The following is a 24438-nucleotide window of genomic DNA, read 5'->3' on the forward strand; positions in this document are numbered from 1 at the left end:
AAACAGCTCACAAATCCAAGGAAATATTCCTTGCAAAATATTAAAAAGAGACAATAGGCACATATTTGGGTTTACCCCTTCATGTGTGAGTATTTTTACATGTATATTCTTCCACCGATTATGCTCAATAAGTAATAAGATCCACTCTGCTCCATTATACTGTATATCTAGAGCACACGCATGTCAACAGGGTTTTCCTCAATATCCCACTGCAGACCACAGAACTTATGCAACCCATTTAAATTTGACTGAAAAGCGCTATGGACAAAGTCAAACCTCCAAACAGCCCCAACATTCGAAACATGCTTGATTAACCAAAAACTACTAGCATAGGTAGATTTTTGCCACTAAGATTATTGTTGAAAGGAATGCTTTGGTCACCTCATTCTGTCTCGTATGATGTAGCTAAGACCCCATTTCCGGCTTTGTCTGTTTTAAGTGAAAGCAAAAAGGAGCACACTTTCACAGAACATGAGTGCCTTGGCCCAGATGTGAAAGTGATGGAGTGAGAACAGAGGGGTGAATGGTGGATAAAGGGGCGATGAACATGTTTCCATTTCCTTTTGTGTATGGACACCATCCATATCAGGAAGGAAATGAAGACAGGAAGGTGCATGTTTACAGCCTCTCGGGCTGCTGGCACACTTTATTTAAAGGAGCTGTTGCTTGTTAAGGCTGATGCAAGTCGAAAGGTCTTGGATTTCATGCACTCGCATTCATAGCTGTAAGGTGCACCAGCAGCTTTCGGCAGCTAAGTTTATAGAAAGCAATTAAAGACCGTCCACAGGGCAGCCTATTACAAGATGCTTGTGCTTACAGCTCTGCTTCAGTAGAGCAACAGGCAGCTGGTACAAGTATCATCCAGGATCTAATTTAGGTTTTCCACTGTACAAAATATATTTGGCAAGCCACGTTCTTGGGAATTCTGTGGACCGTTAGTAACAAACTTCTACAATTGCTTTGCTGAAACAATCAGACTAGGAAAGTTGCCAAGTGCAGCCAAGTCCTTCTCTAATGTCCTTTCCCAGCTGCTTCACTAACAGCCAAATGCACCCAGTCCACGGCACTCTGCAGCATTCATTCATATTCACCATAGCAGAAGGGAGCAATTTTCACTGGCTTACAGCCCTGATTGGAAATCTAAAACAAGGGGGGAAAAAACACATCCAAGCACTGTGGGTCGCCGATGAACAATGAATACCTGATCCACCCCCAGTACATCTAATAGCAGTAATAGCATACAGATGTGGAGCTGTGACATGAAACTCTCCAGCAACTTGATAACATTTATTATTTGATCTAAATGATACTAGTAATTTTAATCCAAAGATTTTACAGTGCCACTTTACAACAAGGTTCTGTTTGTTAAAGGAATATTCCGGGTTCGATAAAAGTTTAACAGAATATGTGGTATAATGTTAATTACCACAAAAATTTATTTAGACTTGTCCCTCATTTATTAAAAAAGCATTTATTGTGGTTACAGTGAGGCACTTACAGTGGAAGTGAATGGGGCCAGTCCATAAACACTAAAATACACACTGTTTCAAAAGAATATCCACAAAATGTAAATATTGTATATGTTAAAGGTGGAGTAAGCGATTCTTTAGAAAGACTGTTGATATTTGAACTCAACAGCCAAACAAACACACCCCTCCCTTCGGTGCTCCTTCAGAACCTCCGCCCCCCAAATTCATGGACACGCAATAGTGTTGTGTGGATCGGTCCGATCCACTTAGTTTATTTTCATGTTTACAGAGCCAGGGCTGTATTTGTTTTCAGCGCACACACAGAACAGAGCTAGCAGACCGTGAAGAGATTTTTGTGGAATTTGACAAAAAGTGTATTGGACTTAAATGACTTAATCCACCTTTAACATAATTTTAGTGTGATAAAATCGCTAACTAACCTTATCTGTGTAAAATTATTTCTAATATTACAACTTTGCTGTCATGACAATGTAAACCCTGCAATGTAGTAAATGCTGCAATGGCAGTAAATCCATGATTTTATCACACTAAAATCATGTTAACACATACAATGTTTACATTTTGTGGCTATACTTTTGAAACAGTGTGTATTTTAATGTTTATGGATTGGCCCCATTCCCTTCCATTGTAAGTGCCTCATCGTAACCGCAATTTTTCTTTAAAAAAACATACAGTATATATATATATATATATATATATATATATATATATATATATATATATATATATATAAGCATCTCTGAAACGGCAAGGCTTGTGGGGTACTCCTGGTCAGCAGTGGTGAGTACCTACTGACAGTGGTCCGATGAGGGACAAACCACAAACCGGCAACAGGGCGTTGGGTGCCCAAGGCTCATCGATGCGTGAGGGCAACAAAGGCTATCCCGTCTGGTCCGAACTGACAGAAGGTCTACTGTGGCACAAGTCACAGAAAATTTTAAGGATGGTTACGGGAGGAATGTGTCACAACACACAGTGCATCACACCCTGCTGCGTATGGGGCTGCGTAGCCGCAGACCAGTCAGAGTGCCCATGATGACCCCTGTCCACCGTCGAAAGCGCCTACAATGGGCATGCGAGCCTCGGAACTGGACCTTGGAGCAGTGGAAGAAGGTTGCCTAGTCCGATGAGTCCCATTTTCTTTTACATCACGTGGACGGCTGTGTACGTGTGCGCCGTTTACCTGGGGAAGAGATGGCAACAGAATGCACTGTGGGAAGACGACAAGCTGGTTGAGGGAATGTGGTGCTCTGGGAAATGTTCTGCTGGGAAACCCTGGGTCCGGCCATTCATGTGGATGTCAATTTGACACGTGCCACCTACCTAAACATCATTGCAGACCAGGTACACCCCTTTATGGCAAAGGTATTCCCTGATGGCAGTGGCCTCTTTCAGCAGGATAATGCGCCCTGCCACACTGCCCAAATTGTTCAGGAATGGTTTGAGGAACATGATGAAGAGTTCAAAGTGTTGCCCTGGCCTCCAAATTCCCCAGATCTCAATCCGATTGAGCATCTGTGCTATGTGCCAGACCAACAAGTCCGATCCATGGTGGCTCCACCTTGCAACTTACAAGACTTGAAGGATCTGCTGCTAATTTCTTGGTGCCAGATACCACAGGACACATTCAGGTGTCTTGTGTAGTCCATGCCTCAGCGGGTTGGCACTGTTTTGGCGGCAGACGGAGGACATACAGCATATTAGGCAGGTGGTCATAATGTTTTGGCTCATCAGTGTAAGTTCATGTTAACTATTGCTTTAACTAATATGCTGATGCAAAGCTGTGAAAAACATAGTTTAAAAAAAATATATAAAAAAAATAACTTGCAATTTGTAGCTGTCTACTGTGTTTAGTAATCTTCACCACACACCCCTGCTGATGTGATGTTATAATTACAAAATCTTCATTAGTCCAAACACTATCTAAAGACCCAGAAGACTGATTAATTTGGCTGTGCTCAGTATTAGATGATGCAGGACCTCAGTGGTACAACTCACTGTCTGCCTTGATTATTTTCAGATCTGTGTCTCCCTCTAGCTTAGACTAGATGGCATGTAACATCCCCACCACTCTATCCATCTGTCAATCAATGTGCTACTCTTGACAAAACTTCCTTCCAGATAAAGAGAAAGACTGCCAGATTGGACTGGTACATCGTTTTTGATTGCTACAAGCACACAAACTCAAATAACAACAGGGAGGCAAACCGGTGAAATGAAGGTCAGAAATTAACCAGGGCATAAAACCAATATGAAGTGGTTTTTGATGGAAAAACTAAAATCAGTTCTGAAAATTTTGAAAAACGTGAATTGAAATCTCTCAGGATGGTAGACAGTAAAGAGCTGTATAATCTAACATAGAGTGACTAATTATGTAAAATGGTTTCTAGGCGATCATATATAGTGTTATGATATGCTGTGGATTATTTAAAGCTGCTTTTTGATGTTGATTTAATTTTATAGGTAACAGCCATAATTGTTCAAGAATTGTACGATTATTTCATTTAATCGATTCATTTTAAAAGAATGTTCCAGGTTCAGTTGACAGCATTTGTGGCATTATATTAATCACTAAAAAAAACAAAAAAAACAACCCTTGTTTATTTAAAAATAAATAAATAATTGTTACAGTGCGGCACCTACAATGGAAGTGAATGAGGCCAGTCCATAAACATTCAAATACACACGGTTTCAAAAGTATAACCACAAGACCTAAACATTATAAGTGTTAAGATGATTTTAATGTGATAAAATCAGGGATTTACCATCATTACAGCATTTATATTACAGGGTTTACCGCCTTACATTTTCATGACAAGGAAGTTTGATATTGGCTATTACTTTACAAAGATAAGGGTTGTAAACGATTTTATCACACTTAAATCATGTTTACATGTATAATGTTTACGTCTTGTGGCTATACTTTTGAAAAAGTGTAAATTTTAATGTTTATTGACTGGCCCCATTAACTTCCATTGTAAGTTCAAAGGTGCTGTAAGTGATTTTTTAATGGAAATGTATGCAAAAAATGTTCCTACTCCCTTAAAGATATTAATAAAATAAGTGTCCTGAGATATCTCACCGGTCTCTGTGACAGCTGTAGACTTTGTAAACAGCAAACAAAAATGTGTCCGTGCACCGCGGACATTGCCGCTTTTCACCTGTCAGTCATTTTGCTCGTTCTCATTTGAAGCGGATCATTGAAGCTATGATTCATAAAGTTTGTCTGTTGAGGGCGCTATTGTGCCACTGTTGAATTTTACAGCAACAGGAACAAAAAATGCTTGCTGTTTTGCTCAGTTTTTGTCTCAAAATTATCTTTGGACGGTGGTTTTGGAATGAGGGGGCGTGGCTAATTCAATGGCACAGTCACGTGAAATCTTAAGAACGCTAAAATCGCTTACAGCATCTTTAAGGTCTGAAGGTTTTTAAAGATTTCCTGTTTTAGTGGCATGCCCAAAATTAAAGGTTTACAACTCTACGAAAAAAAAAAAAAAAAAAAAAAACACAAAGAGGGTAAATTGTTTGGTATAATTTTAAAGAAAACTTTTCACATTTTTAATGATATAGATTAAGATAAATTATGAGTCTCTCAGCCTAAAACACTGCTGAAAAATCACAAAAAAACTTGAAATTACTTTTTTCTTATTTTTCTGATTTTACATTATATATCTTAGGGTGTAAATAAGGTAGCTCCAAAAAACTGCTTTTGCTCTGTTTCCAATCATGTCACCTGTAATTCTGTGTTGATATGACAAAGCAATAAAAAATTATAGCATTAGAAAAATAATTGATCCCTGTGTCCAAAAACATCTCCAAGTGTCCAAAAGCTACCACCCCTGGAGTTCGTTAGTTAGTTCGCTAGTTCAAATCCCAGGGCATGCTGAGTGACTCCAGCCAGGTCTCCTAAGCAACCAAATTGGCCTGATTGCTAGGGAGGGTAGAGTCACATGGGGTAACCTCCTCGTGGTCGCTATAATGTGGTTCGTTCTCGGTGGGGAGCATGGATGCTGCGGTGTATGGTGTGAAGCCTCCACACGTGCTATGTCTCCATGGCAACGCGCTCAACAAGCCACGTGATAAGATGCGCAGGTTGATGGTCTCAGACGCAGAGGCAGCTGGGATTTGTCCTCTGCCACCCGGATTGAGGTGAATCACTACATGACCACAAGGACTTAAAAGCACATTGGGAATTGGGCATTCCAAATAAAAAAAAATAAAAAAAATAAAGCATGCAGGCATGTTGTGGCAGGGCGGGGCCGGGTCGTGATTCCACACACCTGGCCCGCTAATTAGGCTGATTAAACCTGAGAGGGATAAGGCTGACTGGAGATCCTCCTTTCCATTTACCTTGTTACACATGAGTAACAAGATCTCATTCAGTTCCATTCTGTCATTTGAGACATCATTGAGTCTGTGTCATGTACTAGGCACCATCTCCTGGTTGCCATATGTAATTATAGCGAACAATCCTCTCTGCCCATATTTGGATGATTTCCACCTTTGGTTGCAGCGATCTGAATCCTAAAATAACTGGTTTAGTGTTTCATGATGCTGGACAACGTACTACATAATTTCTGATGACGTCATCTGATCCAGGAAAGCTAACATATTTTTAGCCAGACAGCACATTGTGCTTCTTATAAATTATCTAATGATCTATACATCCTATTACGTTTTGTGTGGGCTCGTTTTAACGAGAATCCTCTCCTACAAGTAATGGTATGTGATATTTTATGTTCTGTTAATTTTTTTTGTGGTAATAAACACTATACCACAAAATGCTGTCGATTGAGCTTTACTTGTATTGAACCCAGAATATTCCTTTAAGTATTTGTGTTTAGAAAATAAATTCCTTCATAGAGGTAAAAATAACCCTGATTTTTTTTTTTTTTTTATTATTAAAAAAATTATTATTTCAATATCCTTAACCATGAGTAAAAATACAACAGCACTGACTGGGGTGTTTACACCAATGCCACAAATTTTGTCTACGACAACAAAATTATTTTCTGGTGGGCATAAGTTAATAAACATCAGGCATGACTCTAGCTCGTAAATCTTCCCTGCGCATTTGACTTAACAACTACTTCATAGTCAGCCAAATATGCTGGGAATTGCTTGCTTTCACTAAATTATGAGCAGGAAGGGGAGAGAAATATGCAGAAATTGTGTGTGGTACTCAAGTCTTGGCAGGCTGCTTTATGTGCAGACTGTAGCAGTACGGCATTGAATGCATCAGTTTATAGTGTGGCTCGGTAAGCCATGGGAGGCATTAATGTACCATAGAAGAAAGTCATACAGGTTTGACATGAGTAGGTATTGACGGAGTAACCTGCAGGGAATGGAAAGCTTTTGAGCTAAAGTTATATGCACTAAAAGTAACATTTACAAATAGCATTAAATCTCTACAAGACCATGGATGCATCGAACATCTTTTTTATTTTACAGAGGAAAGTCATATAGGATTGAGCATGAGTAAATTATGAAAGAATAAAAAATTTTGCTTGAACCATACCTGGTTCAAAAATATTTTATGATTTCAAAAATGCATTTACAATTTGAGTGTCCATAAGTGTTGTGTAGCATGTCATACTAATTGACTCACTGGGAATGTTGATAAACAGATTAAGCTCTGTATTGAACAGTAGGCCTCTGAACCCTGGGCAATTGACAACTTTGGTGGTGTTGTACATTTTTTTTACTCTGGTAGTGGTCTCCATGGAAACTCGGGGTTGTGGTGGGGGCAGGTGAGCTTCAAAAGGACTGATGTGGTTGTGATGAGAACAGACAGGCTTTGAATCAGATTACACTGGAGACTGGGTGAGCAAACAAATTAACCTGACATGGGATTCGGTGCCTCTTTGATCATTCTTATTGAAGGGGTGTATTTGGTTGTACATTAACCACAGTTCTCGCCTACAAACATCTAGATTGTTCCTCTTGAGGTCTAATTAAAAAATGTCATTCCAGGTGAGGAATAAACCATATTCATGTAGACAGTTGTAAAAACAGAAATCGTGGCAAGCAAGTGATGCAACACTAATATGTGCTTCAAGATGAGTTTTTTTCCCCCCCTAAGAATGAGACAAATAAATACACAATTAAAGGAACAGGTCATCCAAAATGAAAATATTGTCATAATATCCTTGCGTACACTAGTAGAACACTATGACCCCATTTACACCTGATATTAACATGCGTTTCGTTTCATTTTCGGTGCGTATTTAGTGGTCAACTCTAAATACAGGTCTAAAAGTGGTCTTAAACGTTTTGTGATCAGATCACTGAAACCACATATGGAGGAGGTCAAAAACGCATGGGACCACATCACATTTGAGGTGTAAAGCTAATCTGTCCTGTATGTGTCCTGGCAGCAGTGAAGCACCACCCCTCACCTGTCAATCAACCGCTGCGCTAAAACAAGAGTTTAAAGTTTGCAGATTACGTGCTGCTTTAAAAAGAAATAACCGTCTGATCGGAACATTTGAAAAGGAGGATACATCCACAAGCACGAGAACTTCATAGATGTTCTATATTGTGTCTGATGTCAACGTGCAGGGACACAGATGTGAAGCACACACATCGGAAGCTGAACTAACAGAGGTACTCCACTAAAACTATGGATAATTTTGTTCTAAATGTTGCATTTGTGCATCTGTGAGAAACAGTGTGCCAGTTTTGTCTGCGCTTTCTTTGTATTTTCGGACTTTTTTGCGGTTTATTATCGTGCAGTGATATAATGATTGATGTATGTCGTCATGAAATCAGAAACTTCCTTCGAATTCCAAACACAAGTGGTCACAGGAAACGCATTTCAGTGACCAGGTGTAAACAGTGATGTGTCTAGCTCGGATTGGACTACCCAAGATGCATCTTAATACAAGAAGTAAATGGAGCCAAAAGGAGATGTTCCTATATACTCTATATCTATATCTCTATGCATATTATCCCTTCTTATGGAGACCGGAACCAGAAAACAGTGCAGCCGCAATATGTGGATTGAAAACTATGGTTCCCTATCTGTCACTCACTCGATGTTGTGTTGATGTAGGTGCCCCAAACACCTCTGATTTTGAAAAAAGGCCAATGGGAATTGGCGAGTGGTATTTGCATGCCACTCCCCCAGACATACGGGTATAAAAGGAGCTGGCTCGCAACCACTCATTCAGATTTTCTCTTCGGAGCCGAGCCGTTGTGTTCAGCGAGTTGAACTACTCTGCCGATCCATTCACCTCGATAAGCTGTTGGATTTACGGCGCATTACAGTGGCTTCTCCCCCTTTTGCACTGGTGAAGTGCAGAGAACGCCCCTGGGCGCTTCAGCAGCTAAAAGAGTATATTCTTCCTACTGAAAGAGTATACTTTCCCTTCTAAAAGAGTGGCATTAACAGAGAGCGTCTTTTTAAAGATGCCTCTCCATTTGTGTGTATTTCCTGGTTGTGGTTGTTACCTCTCCGCTTCCGATGGGCACGATAGCGGTCTTATGTGCTTGGGCGCTGCCCATGCGGAGACAGCGTTCGTGGACAGGTCATGTTCTCTCTGCGAGAGCGTGACCATGGCAACATTGCGGTCGCGGTTTTTCCTTCGTTAGAGGGAAAGACCACCCCAGAGGCTCCCCGCCTAGGTCCTTCTACCTACGGGTTTGAGGCCACGTTGGTTAGCACTGGGGGCAATTTGGGGACACCAATGGGAGCCACTCTGCCAGGTAACTCCCCACGAACCTCCCATTCCCCAGTATGCTCATTTGCCCCACTGGGATGAGACTGCCGGCTCGTCTCAGGGCGAGTTCGCGATCTCATTTCGGCGCTCGCGAAGCGGATGAGCTCTCGATTGCAGCATCGGAGAGCAGGCTGTCCAGTCCAGCTGAGGACTCGACTGGGCTCCCACCTTTCGGGTGCGGTCGCCCAGTCGCAGCCTGACGCACAGCTGGCAGCCATGCTTGCCCGGGCGGCTGCGTGTGTCGGGCTGGAGTGGAACCCTCCACCCCCCCCGAACCCTCGCAGCCTGACAATTGGTTCCTGGGCCTGGAGCGCAGCTCACGGCCGCGCCCCGCCCCCTTTCTTCCCAGAGGTGCATGAGTAGCTCACGAGGTCATGGCGGGCACCTTTCACTGCCTGGACCCGGCCATGGAGCTCCTCCGCTCTCACTACCCTCGATGGTGGGGCTGCCAGGGGGTACTCAGTGATTTCCCCAGGTGGATAAGGCGGTTGTGGTGCACCTGTGCCCGCAAAATGCCGCCACCTGGTGGGGCTGCCTGAGACCCCTGTCCAGCACCTGTAGGGTTACGTTGTCTCTGGCGACTAAGGCCTGTGGCGCCGCTGGACAGGCTGCCTCCGCCCTGCACGCCATGGCTCTCCCTGCAAGTGCACCAAGCCAAGGCGCTAAGAGAACTGCACGAGGGTAGTTCTGACCCAGGATTGATGCAGGAGCTGCGCTCGGCGACCGACCTCGCTCTCCATGCGACGAAAGTCACGGCGAGGACTCTCGGGCAGGTGATGTCCACCCTGGTGGTCCAGGTGCGCCACCTATGGCTCAACTTGGTCGATATGTGGGAAGCTGACAAGGTACGGTTCCCTGATGCCCCCGTCTCCCAGGTCAGCCTGTTCGGTGACACCGTCAAGGACTTCGCCCAGCAGTTCTCGGTGGTGAAACAGCAGACGGTGGCTATTCAGCACATCCTGCATCGGCGCGGTTTAAGACCTCGCACCTCGTCTGGTCCTCGCCAAGAGTGTCCTCCTGCCACAACAACACCGGCTCCGCCGAAGCCCGCCTCCATGGCCCGGCCCCAGCATGGAGCCACCCGCAGGAAGCAGACGCCATCTGTCTCACAGCCGGCTGCAAAGAACCCGAGGAAGGCTTTGAAGCGCCCCTGAGACGGGCAACCCAGGCATGTGGAGACCTGCTGCAGGCCTAGAGATGGTAAGCAGACCACTCCATCCCCCGGTGGAGGGCTGGGAGAAGAATCCTTTGCCTTTTCGTTGATTCGCCGCTTGCAGGTCCGGCCGATCCTATGGTGGGTATCAGGAGCCAGGTAAGTGCTTCGATGTCCCTGGACTCAGCACGGCCACGGGGCTCGAGCCCTCTTGACGTGATGCCTCAGGCTCTGCCCCGATGTGAGGCCCCACCCGCTGGTACGTCCAATGAGATTGTCCCCTTGGTCCCCCTCGCCCGGAGCTTGGACGCGTGGCTTGCGATTCCCAACCCATCACAATGGCTGACCCGGACCGTCCGACTCGGCTACGCGATTCAGTTTGCCAGGCGCCCGCCCAGGTTCAGCGGCGTCCGCTTCACCTCGTTGAAGGGCGAGAATGCCGCTACCTTGCATGATGAGATTGCTACCCTTCTACGGAAGGTTTTTACAGGTTTTACAGCCCCTACTCAATCGTACCGAAGAAAGGCGGTGGGTTGCGGCCAATCTTGGACCTGCGAGTACTGAACCGGGCTTTGCACAGACTCCCGTTCAAGATGCTGATGCAAAAATGCATTCTAGCGAGCGTCCGGCATCAAGATTGGTTCACGGCGGTAGACCTGAAGAACGCATACTTCCACGTCTCGGTTTTACCTCGACGTAGACCCTTCCTGTGGTTTGCTTTCGAGGGCTGGGCATACCAGTACAAGGTCCTCCCCTTCGGCCTGTCCTTGTCCCCTCGCATCTTCACGAAGGTCGCAGAGGCAGCCCTTGCCCCGCTAAGGGAAGTGGGTGTCCGCATCCTCAACTATCTCAATGACTGGCTAGTCCTAGCTCACTCTCAGGATGTGTTGTGTGCGCACAGGGACCTGGTGCTCATGCACCTCAGCTGGCTGGGGCTTTGGGTCAACTGGGAAAAGAACAAGCTCTCCCCGGTTCAGAGCATCTCTTTTCTCGGCTTGGAGTTGGACTAAGTCTCGATATTGGCGCGCCTCACGAACGAACGTGCACAGTCGGTGCTGAACTGTCTGAAGGTGTTCAGACGGAGGACAGCGGTTCCACTGAAACTTTTTCAGAGGCTCCTGGGGCATATGGCATCCTCAGCGGTGGCCACACCGCTCGGGTTGATGCATATGAGACCGCTTCAGCACTGGCTTCAGACTCAAGTCCCGAGATGGGCATGGTGCCGCCGGACACATCGCGTGATCGTCACGCCGATCTGTTGCCGCCTCTTCAGCCCTTGGACCGACCTAGCATTTCTACGGGCAGGGGTTCCTCTAGAGTAGGTCTCCTGGCGCGTTGTGGTTACGACAGATGCCTCCAAGATGGGCTAGGGCACCGTATGCAATGGGCACGCAGCCGCCGGCTCTTGGACTGGCCTGTGGCTGCGTTGGCACATCAACTGCCTCAAGTTGTTGGCAGTACTGCTCACCTTGTGGAGGCTCAGGCCATTGATCCAGGGCAAGCATGTGTTGGTCCGGATGGACAACACGGTGATGGTAGCGTACATAAACCGCCAAGTCGGCCTACACTCCCGTTGCATGTCACAACTCGCCCGCCGTCTCCTCCTCTGGAGTCAGCCTCAAGTCGCTGTGAGCCACTCACATCCCGGGCGACTTCAACACCACAGCAGATGTGCTGTCACGACAGGTTATGCTCAGGGGAGAATGGAGACTCCACCCCCAGGTGGTCCAGCTGATTTGGAGTCGATTCGGTCGAGCACAGGTAGACCTGTTTGCTTCCCGGGAATCCTCCCACTGCCCACTTTGGTACGCCCTGACCAAGGCACCACTCGGTATAGACGCACTGGCACACAGCTGGCCCCCGGGACTACACAAATATGCGTTTCCCCCAGTGAGCCTACTTGCACAGACCCTGTGCAAGGTCAGGGAGGACGAGGAGCAGGTCATCCTAGTAGCACCCTACACAGACCTCACACTACTTGCGACAGCCCCCCATGGCGAATTCCCCTGAGGAAGGACCTTCTTTCTCAGTGACGGGACACCCTCTGGCACCCACGACCAGACCTCTGGAATCTCCACATCTGGCCCTTGGATGGGACGTGAAAGACCTAAATGGCCTACCACCTGCAGAGGTAGACATGATCACTCAGGCTAGGGCTCCCTCTACGAGGCACCTGTATGCCTTGAAGTGGCATCTGTTCGCTAAGTGGTGTTCTTCCCGATGCGAAGACCCCCAGAGATACACAGTCGGATCGGTGCTTTCCTTCCTGCAGGAGAGGCTGGAGGGGCGGCTGTCCCCTTCCACCTTGAAGGTATACGTAGCCGGCATTTTGGCACAACATGATGCAGTAGATGGTAAGTATTTGGGGAAGCATGACTTGATCATCAGGTTCCTGAGAGGCGCTAGGAGGTTGAATCCATCCAGACCATGCCTCATCCCCTTGTGGGACCTCTCTGTAGTCCTTCGGGGTCTACGGGGAGCTCCCTTCGAGCCCCTGGAGTCAGTTGAGCTTAAGGCAATCTTTGAAGACTGCCCTCCTGACTGCGCTCACTTCCGTCAAGAGGATAGGGGAACTGCAGGCATTCTCTGTCAGCAAAACGTGCCTGGAGTTCGGTCCGGGCTACTCTCATGTGATCCTGAGACCCCGACCGGGCTATGTGCCCAAGGTTCCTATGACCCCGTTTAGGGATCAGGTGGTGAACATGCAAGTGCTTCCCCAGGTGGAGGCAGACCCAGCCTTGGCATTGCTGTGGCCGGTGTGTGCGTTACGCATCTATTTGGATTGCACGCAGAGCTTTAGAAGCTCCGAGCAGCTCTTCGTCTGCTTTGGCGGGCAGCGGAAAGGGAGCGCTGTCTCCAAACAGAGGATCACCCATTGGGTCATTGACGCCATCGTGATGGCATATCATGCTCAGGAAGTGCCGCCCCCCGTGGGGCTACGAGCCCACTCTACTAGGAGTGTGGTGGCCTCCTGGGCCCTGACCAATGGCGCCTCTTTGGCAGACATCTGCAGAGCAGCGGGCTGGGCAACACCCAACACCTTTGCGAGGTACTACAATCACCGGGTTGAGCCGGTCTTGTCCCGTATATTGTCAGGTACGAGCAGGTGAGCTCCGGGACAGCTGGCCGGGTGTACCACTTGCGCATAGCGCCCTTCCCCTCCCCTGAGGTGTAGATGTGTGCTTTTGACTCCCAGTCGTGTTCACAAATTGTGATCCCTGGATGACTTTCCTCCTTAGCCCTGTGGCAGGCGAGTTTGCGGAGAAACTCGCTGCCAGCCCAGTACATGTGCTAACTAAGCCCTGTACGGGGGTAGGTGCTCCACATGTGCTGGTTCCCCATAGGTGACCCCATGTGATATATCTGCCGCTAAATCATTTCCCTGTCTGTAAACTGTGTCTTCCTTGGGCAGAGGGTCCTCTGCCCCCAGTCACCGTGTTTGTAGAGTTCCTCCCCTCTCGGGTAGGACCTACCATGGGACTTCTCCACATGATATACTTCCGACAAGGTAAGTCCATGTGACGTATTTCTACTGGAAATTATTCCCTCTGGGCAGGGTGTGGTCTCCGTGGTGTCTTCCCCTTGGGAGTGACACCCCCCCGACCTAGACACTTATGGCCCCCAGCCGGTAAACAAAATTCCACTCTTTCTGGGGAGAAAAAAAAGAGGAAAAGAGGCCACAGATGGGTTAGCCTGTCCCTATTTGTTGGGCAAGTCAACTTGTTCCCAATGGACCGTTCGATACTCATAAGAGTATTGGGGGAGGTAACGTGACGGCCTGGCGCGCTGGCTTCGAGGCACAGCGGTCTGCCCGTCTCACACCGCCAGTCTACGTAACACAGTTCAGCTTATTGTGCCGTTTCATATAGGGACCCCTAGTGTCACTACATCGACACAACGTCGAGTGAGTGACAGATAGGGAACGTCCTGGTTACTTTCGTAACCTCCGTTCCCTGATGGAGGGAACGAGACATTGTGTCCCTCTTGCCACAATACTGAACTACCCGCTGAAATGGTCAGGACCTTGCCTTGGCTCCTCAGCAAAAAACCTGAATGAGTGGTTGTGAGCCAGCTCCTTTTATACCCGTATGTCCGGGGGAGTGGCATGCTCCCATTGGCCTTTTTTCAAAATCAGAGGTGTTTGGGGCTCCCAAGAGTGACCCCTAGTGTCACTACATCGACACAACGTCTCGTTCCCTCCATCAGGGAACGGATTTTACGAAAGTAACAGGACGATAAGCTGATTAAGGTTTTGCCAAAATCCCTAAACAAAGACCAAAATTTCTCCTCCTAGAACTTTCAAGATACATTCACCACACTTGGCACGGACCTTCAGACTGTTCTGGAATAATACGCTAGGACTTTTCTAACTGATCGGAATTACGTTTTTGCACAGCAGACAATCAAAACTCTGAAAAATCTCATAGGTTCACATTGATGGAATGTTCAAACAAGCATACGGAATTTTCGTGAATTCAAACTCCAACTGACAAAAAATTCAAATGTAAAAAAACCCACACAAAGCCTTTAATCTGCTTTGAGTTGCTCCAGAGACTATGTAGCAGAGATGGGCCACTTCTACTACAATACATGGGAGATATTTGAATGCCAAACGATCAACGGATGTAAAAAGGAAGAATCACCTTTTAGAAACATCGTCTGTCAATCAACTCGAGAAACACATGCGCATTAGCTGTACAAGCCAGGAAAATGTTGCTTCTTTAGCGTAATCTGAGGAAAAGAAGCACAATTTATAATTCGAGTGTTTAAGATTTTATTGCTGATTTGACCAACCGTTTTTGAGATTTCGGTGTTCCTCCATTTAAGTAGATAGCATTCCAAAGATGGCTGCCAATTGACTGACTTGCTAGAAAGACTTTAGTTGCTCTCTCTCTCTTTGCTGTCTGTCTAATTTTTAGTCTAAGTTTTAGTCTAAGTTTTAACTTTCGGAGAAGGCTTTGTCAAGCCAACATCAAAGTTTGTCTTTACAAACTTTACTTATCCAGTTACTAAACATTTTTGCCCCATTATTACAGACGTAAAATCCCATGCATGATGTAATGCAAGAGATACCAAAAAGCATAGTATCATGCACAGTTTACTGTATGGGATTAATCATTTATCTGGCTACTTAAAATGGTGACCCAGAGGAAACAGCCACAGTCCCACACCAGTCTAATGCTCCCACTTGATTCCTCCACAGCAGGGCCTTCTCTGGCCCACTTTACAACACATGAAGTGTGTGTCCATTGAGTGTGTGTGATGGGAGGGCTTACCCCTGCTCTAATCTGTGCATCCTCAGGGGACTGACTGTATGAGTGAGCCGGGTCTCCAATGGCATCTTATTGGAGTGGAGGATTCGGGAGAAGTTGTGCTTCGCTCCAACAGAGCGATCCCAAGTCCCGGGTGAATCTCTCCTATTGCTTGCTCTATTTTCTCACTCACATTTCTCTCTCTTTTTTTCCACTCACTCTCCAACTCTTGGCTGGGTCAGGATTGATCGCCCAAGCTTCATAGCCTTGCAGCTGAATGTTCTGGTGTAATGCCGTAGAATGGTACACCAAACACGTACAGGCTGCAGAAAGCGAGCATGGTGGATTACACCAGGCTTAAATGTGCAGCGTCTAAGTATAGCTGCAGCTTATTTGGTTTGACAAGACTCACCTGAGGTATCTGCACCTATTGTGGTCTGAGTAAAGACTTGAACTTGAGAGGTGGGTTGTTAATGTTAAAAAAGAAGTGTTTTTCTGAATGCTAAGTGATACAGGGATTCAACTGGGCCAGAATGACCCAGAAAGGAGTTCCATCTCCTTCAGTTCCACAAAAATAATTTGATTGGTAGTAAATCAATCCATTCCATGTGTGTATGCTCCATTTTTTATTTGTTCTAGTCCAGATGTTCAGACTTCCATTCCTGAGTGTACTCACTCATTTAATCAAAACATAAACTGTAATGCAAGGTGTATCATAAAGAGTTGTCATCCAGACACGCACAGATATCACCTGTATCAACACCCCAGACTAGAAAACCCATTTAAAGTCCAAAACATCACAAAACAAACAATAAACAGTAAAACAGTAAAATAATGTAACCGCATAATGTATTTATTTGTTTATAAATTAAAAATCCTTCAGGCTACATGATGAATGAAATATTTCCTTATTATTTTATACCATATTAAAGGTGACTCAGTAATTTTTTTAAGTTTGTCGAAGTATGGCTTACACTGACACCTAGTGGCCTGGAAGCAACATCATTTAAACACATTAGTTTTCAGTTACCAATGCCATTGTAGAAATTCACTATGAACCGTAAACCAGGATTAATTTAATCCATGAATGAAAGTGTCCAATAACAGGGCAGTTACTGAGATTAAGTGAGTAGTATTCAGCTGGTCATGGTATACTTCCAATGTGACGAGAATGCTCATGTAACGGTGGCCAGCTGATAGATAGCTGTGCAATGTGTATAAAACCTCACTCTCCTGACCTCAAGAGGTGCACTAGCGACTGACGCTAGAGGCTATAGCCTTTAGCCTCCTTGTTAGCGCACCCGCCTCCCATGCCGGAGACACCGGTTTGAGTCCTGAACGGAGCGGGTAGAACAGGAGTGTCACAATGGTGCCATGACCTGGATGGGAGTGAGGTTTAGGGGGGTGAGTGTAATGGTGGCCAGCTGATAAATAGCTGTGCAATGTGTATAAAACCTCACTCTCCTGACCTCAAGAGGTGCACTAGCGACTGACGCTAGAGGCTGTAGCCTTTAGCCTCCTTGTTAGCGCACCCACCTCCCATGCCGGAGATGCCGGTTCGAGTCCCGTACAGAGCGGGTAGAACAGGAGCGTCACACTCAGCGTCTGTGTACTGTCGAACGTGAGCCTACAAAGTATAATCCATATAACTGGGGGGTTGGCACATGTGCGCTACTACTGCTATGAGACACCGGACTTTCTCTTCAGGAGTTTTGACCCATAAAGATGTCTTGAAATTCCTTCAGACTCGAGTTATACAAATGCAGGTATCTCCAGACCTCCTCACACTTGCTCTCTTGACTTGCTCAACCACTGTTGTTGTTTTTACCTTCATCTCCTGATGTTTAGCAGCGTTTACATATTCTCCTAGCACTTCTTCATGATATCAACAGTTCAAAATTAAAGTGTTGCCACCTTGTGGACCCACTAATTGGTGCGAATAACTGAGCGTAAAAAAAATCGGGGTACGTGCGTTCAGTGTTTGCGCACTCAGCTGATGACGAGATTTGTGTCACGCGTCCTGTACGCAGATGCTCAGCGTTCACGTCTGAGCGAAGCATACTTTGGTCTTAACATGGCCGTCCCCATGAGTCGCACCTGCTCCACGTAGAATAAAAGAGCTTTTTAAAGGTTACTGATATGACTGAACTCTTCAACTCACATAAATGGTCATGCTTTTATACATATGTTTCAAAATTACTATTCATTTCTTTAGAAAAAACGTTTTAAATTAGGACAAAATTACTGCGTGCACCTTAAGACATCTTATCAAACAATCTGGAAATTATTTGAGGAACAGCTGGTCCTAAGAGCCAGTGGTGATCTGGGTGGTCGGACAAACCAATTCTATGGTCTATGACATATCCTCACCAATATAGTAAAAAGGTCTGTGTGAGTGTTAGTGTGTGTGTGTGTTTGTTAGTTCATTACCTTTCTCACATGTGGCTCCGCTATAGCTGGCCAAACACAGGCATACAAAGGAGTTGATCTCGTCAATACAGGTGCCTCCGTTCTGACACGGATTAGACTGGCAATCATCAATATCTGCGAGGACAAAGATAAACAGAGTGATTATCAATTCACAATTCAGGAACAATATATTGTATTGAGATTTTCTTTACCTTTTCATCAGAACTGAGAGACAACCACAGGTGCTATGAAAATAGCACACTACAAAGTTGAGATTCTGTGCTCATTATTTTTCTCTTTTCAAACTAACAAAGTCCTAACATTGCTATATTTCCAACTACACTGACAAGTTGGAAATGCTGCTGAAGAAAAATATGTTGTACAACACTTGGACTGAAATTACTTTAATAATAAGTATTCTTTTTACAAACACTTATGCGAAAGACAGATTGGAACGAGAGTGGACCAGCTGTGAATATCAAACCTTTGTAGACACAGGGGAGAACAAGCCAACCAGTTCTGCTGAAAATACATTCTAGACTCTGGCTGTTGCTTTAAGAATCAACATGAGGGTGAGCCAATGATGACAGAATTTTTATTTTTGGTTAAACTATCCATTTAAAAGAAAAGTTCACCCAAAAATGAATGTCACCAAACATGTATGACTTTCTTAAGCAGAAAACAAAAGGAGATTATTTAATCAATATCATAAAAAGTATCATAAAAGTTAGTAACCAAGTTTGTAAACCAAGCTTGAATTAAGGAATTATATATTTTAATGTCATGTTCACAGTTAAACGTCTATGATCAATTATTTTCCTACGAAATGTCAAGTTTACCATCACAGCTGTCAAGCTGAAATATCTGGAGATTTGCCAGCAATGTTTATGCAAATTAACTTTGTATGGTAAACTGGAAATTATATCACAAAGACTAAAAATCACAAACTCTCATATATAAAAATAGCCACACAGGTCAGTACAGTATACATACACTGTAAAAAATTACTGTAAATTTACGGCCAAATTCCTACAGCAATCTACTGTGATTCTTAAATACAGTAGTTTGCTGTAAAAAATGTTGCATTCTGGGAGATCAAGAGCAGGCTCACTGTGAAGTGACTAGTTTTATGGTAAATAGCTGTTCTGTGCAAGGCATTAGGGGAAAATGAACATTTAAAATCATGATATCATCTTGGTGAAAGCTATAGTGACATTTTGAAACGCCATGAAAATTTTAGTTTGTGGCACATGGTTGGTGTTCATGATGTTTCTGACCAACTCCTCACATCAGCATTCACTTGTCTGTCTAATGAGAAGTCAAATAAAAAAAAAAAAATCAACCTTAGAAGCAATGTACATATTAAATGTACAATTTTGCCAGGATTGGACAGTGTATTTTTTATGAAAAAACAAAACAAAACAAAAAAAAAAAAACAATCTGTACACAGTAAAATAACAGTATAGCACTGCATTGTGGGTTATAATGGTGAAATACCCATAAGCCTTTGCGCTTGAACAAGTATGTATGCTTTGGCAAATGCATTGGAGCTAAAAAAAAAAAAAGCATGTACAAAATTATTTATTCAGTCTTAGTTTAATTAGTGTTGTTGTTTTGTTATCAATAGTTGTGTTTTGAAGTCACCATTATGGTGATTAGTGATCTCTTGAGCTGGCACCTTGGACCTTCTTTATTATTATAATATGTTCCTCCAGCCAGACAGTTTACATTTAAGTAAAAGGCAAGTTGTTGCACTGTGCAACTTGGAAGACAAAACCTAAGGTCAGCCTGAATGTCTGATCCTACCTTGCAAATGGCACTATATGTGGCAATAGTGATGCATTACACATAAAAGCAAAAACAATAAAAGATTTATCAGCAAAATTATTTCAGCAAGTTGAGTGTTTGATGTTTTTGATGAACTTACAGCATAACTGGGGTTGTTATCAAGACACACAGATATCAACTCTCGGCATACAAAACGCAACAATGGTGACAATTAACAAACTTACTTTTGCGTAAATATGTAAGAGCTGAACATTAAAATCCAAGTAACTTAGACTACAACAAAAACAACGTCAAAATAAACCAGTAAATAGTAAAAAATCGAAGTAATTTTTTCATGCCGCACTGCATGCTGGGAACATAGCTGTTAATTTCAGTAACAGTAGATAGTATGTAATTTGACAGCTATATGCTGCTAAATTACAGTTGTATACTGTAGCTGTTAAAACAGTATCTAGCTGTTAATTTCAGCAACAGCAAGACACCGTTAATTTTACAGTAACATGCTGGCAACCCTGCTGCCAGTTCTTTACTGTTTTTTGACGGGAAAATCTTTAAGAGTGTAGTCATGGATACACATGCACCATCCCAAGCTTGAGGGCAAAATCAATTAAGACACAGCTGGCAAACGAGCACCTCTTGCCTTCAAACAATGTGAGTGCATCTCCTGGGCTTCAGAGAGGGCAAAGGAAAAGGGCAGCAGGATCATCTCCACTTTGCCTGGAGTATGAAACACCCATGGTTGGATTAATGAGGTTTTAGAGAGAGAAGAAACATGCTGGGATGAAAAAGGGGCTCCTCTGTATCAAAGCAGTGCAGAGGCAGAAGTTATCTTGGGACTAATGGCCAACTGATTTCACACAGAACTGGCTTGTCTAGACCAGTAGTGGTTCTAGCTTGAAGTGGTTGATGGGGGGTTGACTAAGCATCTTTACAACAAGAAATGTTTAATTGAGAAGCAAAACTGCATAAGATATTAGGACTTATTTTCAAAAAATATACTGTATTTTTAATTGGTAACAATTAAAGAATGAAATGTTCTGTTCATTAACATAATATTTATAGCAAAAACAAAAATGAGCCAAGGTTTATGCTTAAAACAAGAAAAAACAGTTTGCCAATTGGGTAAGAAATCTATGCTTGTTTAGTGCCTGATTCACTAAAGGAATTATGCAGATCAGACAATGGCCAAAACGCGCCCACTAAATCGCTGCTGAATGCAATTTGCATGCGGAGAATGCCGTAGACCACCGTATTTGACACACCCTGTAGGGACTGTACATCATCACTTTGATCCAGACACAAAATCATCTCTTAAACATGCTGAAAATTCAATTGACATCACCGCACATCTGGATATACACTCACCGAGCACTTTATGAGCAACACCTGTACACCTACTTACAGTGGCGAATTCTCAGGGCCAGCAAAGCCTTCTCTGCTGGCCTAACATGCCAAATACATAAATATTTTTCATCCTTGCATTCTCAAACACCTTTTTGCCTATGTATTTTTAATCGCTTTCCAATCTTATTTAATCTACAAATAGAGAAAAACGAAAAGTTTTCCAGTCAGAATTTATTCCTTGATGCTTCCAAGCAAAGTGTGACAACTGTTTCACAAATCGCATGCCTGAAGCAGCGTGTGAGTCTGAGCTCCACCCCCTCAGGCCTTCAGAATTTCTTCAGAATCCCTCAACAGTGCAAATGAATGACCAACTTAAGTCAGACTGTCAGATTCATCAGCCAATCAGATTGATTGATTTGTTCTTGGTGGGTGTGATCTTTAGGATATGTCCCGGTCGAGGCCTTCTAGCTGGCCTTGAGTGACGTAATCACGCTTTAAGTGATGTAATTTGAAAGCGAAGAGCGCGAGATCTTGCTGACGAGTCGGTTGTCATCACTGCTGGTATTGACGTTGAGAAAGAGATCCTTATGGAGTTACAAACACGAGATGTTCTGCATGACCGTGTGATTGCTTAATTTATTAAACAGGAAAGGAGGGCTGATTATCACTTCAAGCAAATTGGTAAGTGCTTTTTGCATTGTTATAGCAACATCAGGAGTTTTCTAAGTGTAAATTAGGCTGCTTGAGCATTCTGTGTCGGATCAAGTTTTGAAAAGTAGTGTTGCGTTCCATTCACTTTAATAAGTTATATCGATAAATGAGTTTGTTTCCACATTACATGATATTAAAGCTTGTTTAACAAATGCCTGCAGAAACAGGTGTATAAAACATTATAATCTCTTTTGATAACCGTACACCTGAAGCACAAATGCTAGCGCTGCAGCATTGTTTATCAGTTGGGTTGCTAGGAGACATCTCTAATGAGAGTCAAACACCTGCTAAGCTAACGGGAGCGTTGCAGTTTTGTTTCCTTAAACGTCATCTTCCGAATATCGGGGAATGTAATGCATTTATGGTCGGAGATATCAAGTAGGAATATCCCTCATCCAACTTGAATGGAACGCAGCATAACCGTGTACCCTGACAAAACGTAATTTATTGCAAGCAACATTTAAATCGCAAATATTATTGGATTGATTTTTCCAGGTATTATATGCCTCCTTGGTAGATTCATATGAAAAATTATGATTTTTGAATGTCTGTTCGGGAGACTTTCATTTCACAAAACAGTCATGCTGCAGTTAAAATTAGGCTTGCTTGATCATTAAGTGTTGTTTCAAGTTCTGGCTTTTGTGTGTGGACATGTTTTTAAAATGTCAATTGGTATTATTAGTTAGCTGCGACATAATGTATGATGCCCAAAGGCATAGGGTGTCTTATTCATTGTGAAACTGTTTTCTTAATGGCATAAGTCACACTGAAGGCTTAGACTTAAAATGCACGTCCCACCACTACCTACTTACAGTATACACTGTACATTATCACTGTGATTATCTAATCAGCCAATCGTGTGGCAGCACTCCTAGGATTTTCACACACAACAGTCTCTATATTTTACTCAGAATGGTGCCAAAAACAAAAAACATCCAGTGAGCGGCAGTTCTGCAGACGGAAACACCTTGTTGATGAGAGAGGTCAACGGAGAATGGCCAGACTGGTTCGAGCTGACAGAAAGGCTACGGTAACTCAGATAACCACTCTGTACAATTGTAGTGAGCAGAATAGCATCTCAGCATGCACAATACGTCGAACCTTGAGGAGGATGGGCTACAACAGCAGAAGACCACGTCAGGCACTTTATTAGCACCATAGTGTTCCTTATAAAGTGCTCACTGAGTGTACTTCAGGTTTAACGCTCTTCTCCATCATTTGATCATTATTTAATGATTTACTGCTGATATGATCAGTTAAAAATGTTTACAAACATCTCTTTTAAATAAAATGTATTTTAACACCTACTTTCATTCGAGGTAATAGCGCAATCTAAAATGCAGCATACAATTTTTGTGAATGAAGAGCAATCTACAATACGCCTAATTTACATAAAGAGGCGTGTTTGTGCGGAAAGGAATGACAATGACTTCATTTAAATATTCAAGACGCAGCGCAATTCCAGTGCTGATTACGCCAGCTTAAATAGATTGCGCATGGTTAGAGAATGAGACGAAGTTTTTTTCACGTGGTATATGCGCAAAAGTGGCACAACTGTTTGGTAAATCTGCCCTATTATGTTTACTGTTAAGGGTAGAGTGGTTACTTTTAAAAAATTTTGTAAGCCATTTTGTTCTTCCTGTTTAAAAACTAAACTTGAAGTAACATCATAAAATATGAGGTATTGAGTTGTGATTGGTAGAGTACGCTAATATATCATTTGATTCTGATCGTTTCTCCACATTATTCATGACAATGAAGGATTCCATCCAATTACAGCACTGCCTCTTATCACCCTACAGTTAACACAGTCATGTTATCACATATTACTGTATGTTTAAGTATTACGGCTGTACTTTTGAAACAGTGTGAAGTTAATGTTTTGTGTATTGGACCCGTTTTCTTTAATCATGTGCCTTACTGAATGAGACTATTTTCTTTAGAAAAACAGGGATAAGTCGATATTATGTTCTGTTGTAATCAACATTATGCCACAAATACTGTCAACAGAGTTTAACTTGTATTAAAACCGAAACATTCTTGGCAAGAATAAATATCTATACATTTACATGTATATTAGGTCTCTAAGCAGTCCTGGATTTGGTGGCAATACCTGCTTACACTTCATTCTCAAAAGTTTGAACAAAATATCCAAATCTTTGATTTGCAAACTGTTCTATCATCTTCACTCACTTCTTCTGATGTTCAAACTTTTGTCCCATGATTGATATACAGCAAAGTGCCCCAAAACTCTTGTTTCCTCTATGTTTTTCAGCCGTCTTTATCGAGAGTGATTGAATTGTTGTGCTTGACCCCCTCCCAGTTTAGAGAGGACATTCATCAGCAAGAGGGGCCACATTGGAAAAACTCTGCCAGTATTTGTGCTGAAAACTTCAACAGTTTTACAATACGGCTGTGGGGGCAGCTGTACCCATTTAACCCTATCCCCAAAGACAGAAACGCCTGACATTGGCTTTTCTACACTGGGCCACACTCTTGAGTATTTTCCGCAGTTACTGTGGGCCGAAGGGAAGATGCTTAGTTTCACACTGGCCAGATTTATGTTTTCA

At 43.6% G+C, this 24438-nt stretch overlaps 1 protein-coding gene across 1 annotated transcript in view; it reads right to left on the reverse strand.

The window, feature by feature from the left end:
• The window catches only part of LOC127438409 (neurocan core protein-like), a 149476-nt gene that overhangs the window by 34479 nt on the left and 90559 nt on the right, over positions 1-24438 (reverse strand). The window contains exon 9 of the mRNA XM_051693975.1: positions 18047-18160. Coding sequence (XP_051549935.1) covers positions 18047-18160 — 114 coding nt within the window. The remainder of the gene's footprint in view (positions 1-18046; positions 18161-24438) is intronic.

This window comes from Myxocyprinus asiaticus, chromosome 49 (genome assembly GCF_019703515.2).
Source record: "Myxocyprinus asiaticus isolate MX2 ecotype Aquarium Trade chromosome 49, UBuf_Myxa_2, whole genome shotgun sequence".
NCBI classification, from domain to species: Eukaryota; Metazoa; Chordata; class Actinopteri; order Cypriniformes; family Catostomidae; genus Myxocyprinus; species Myxocyprinus asiaticus.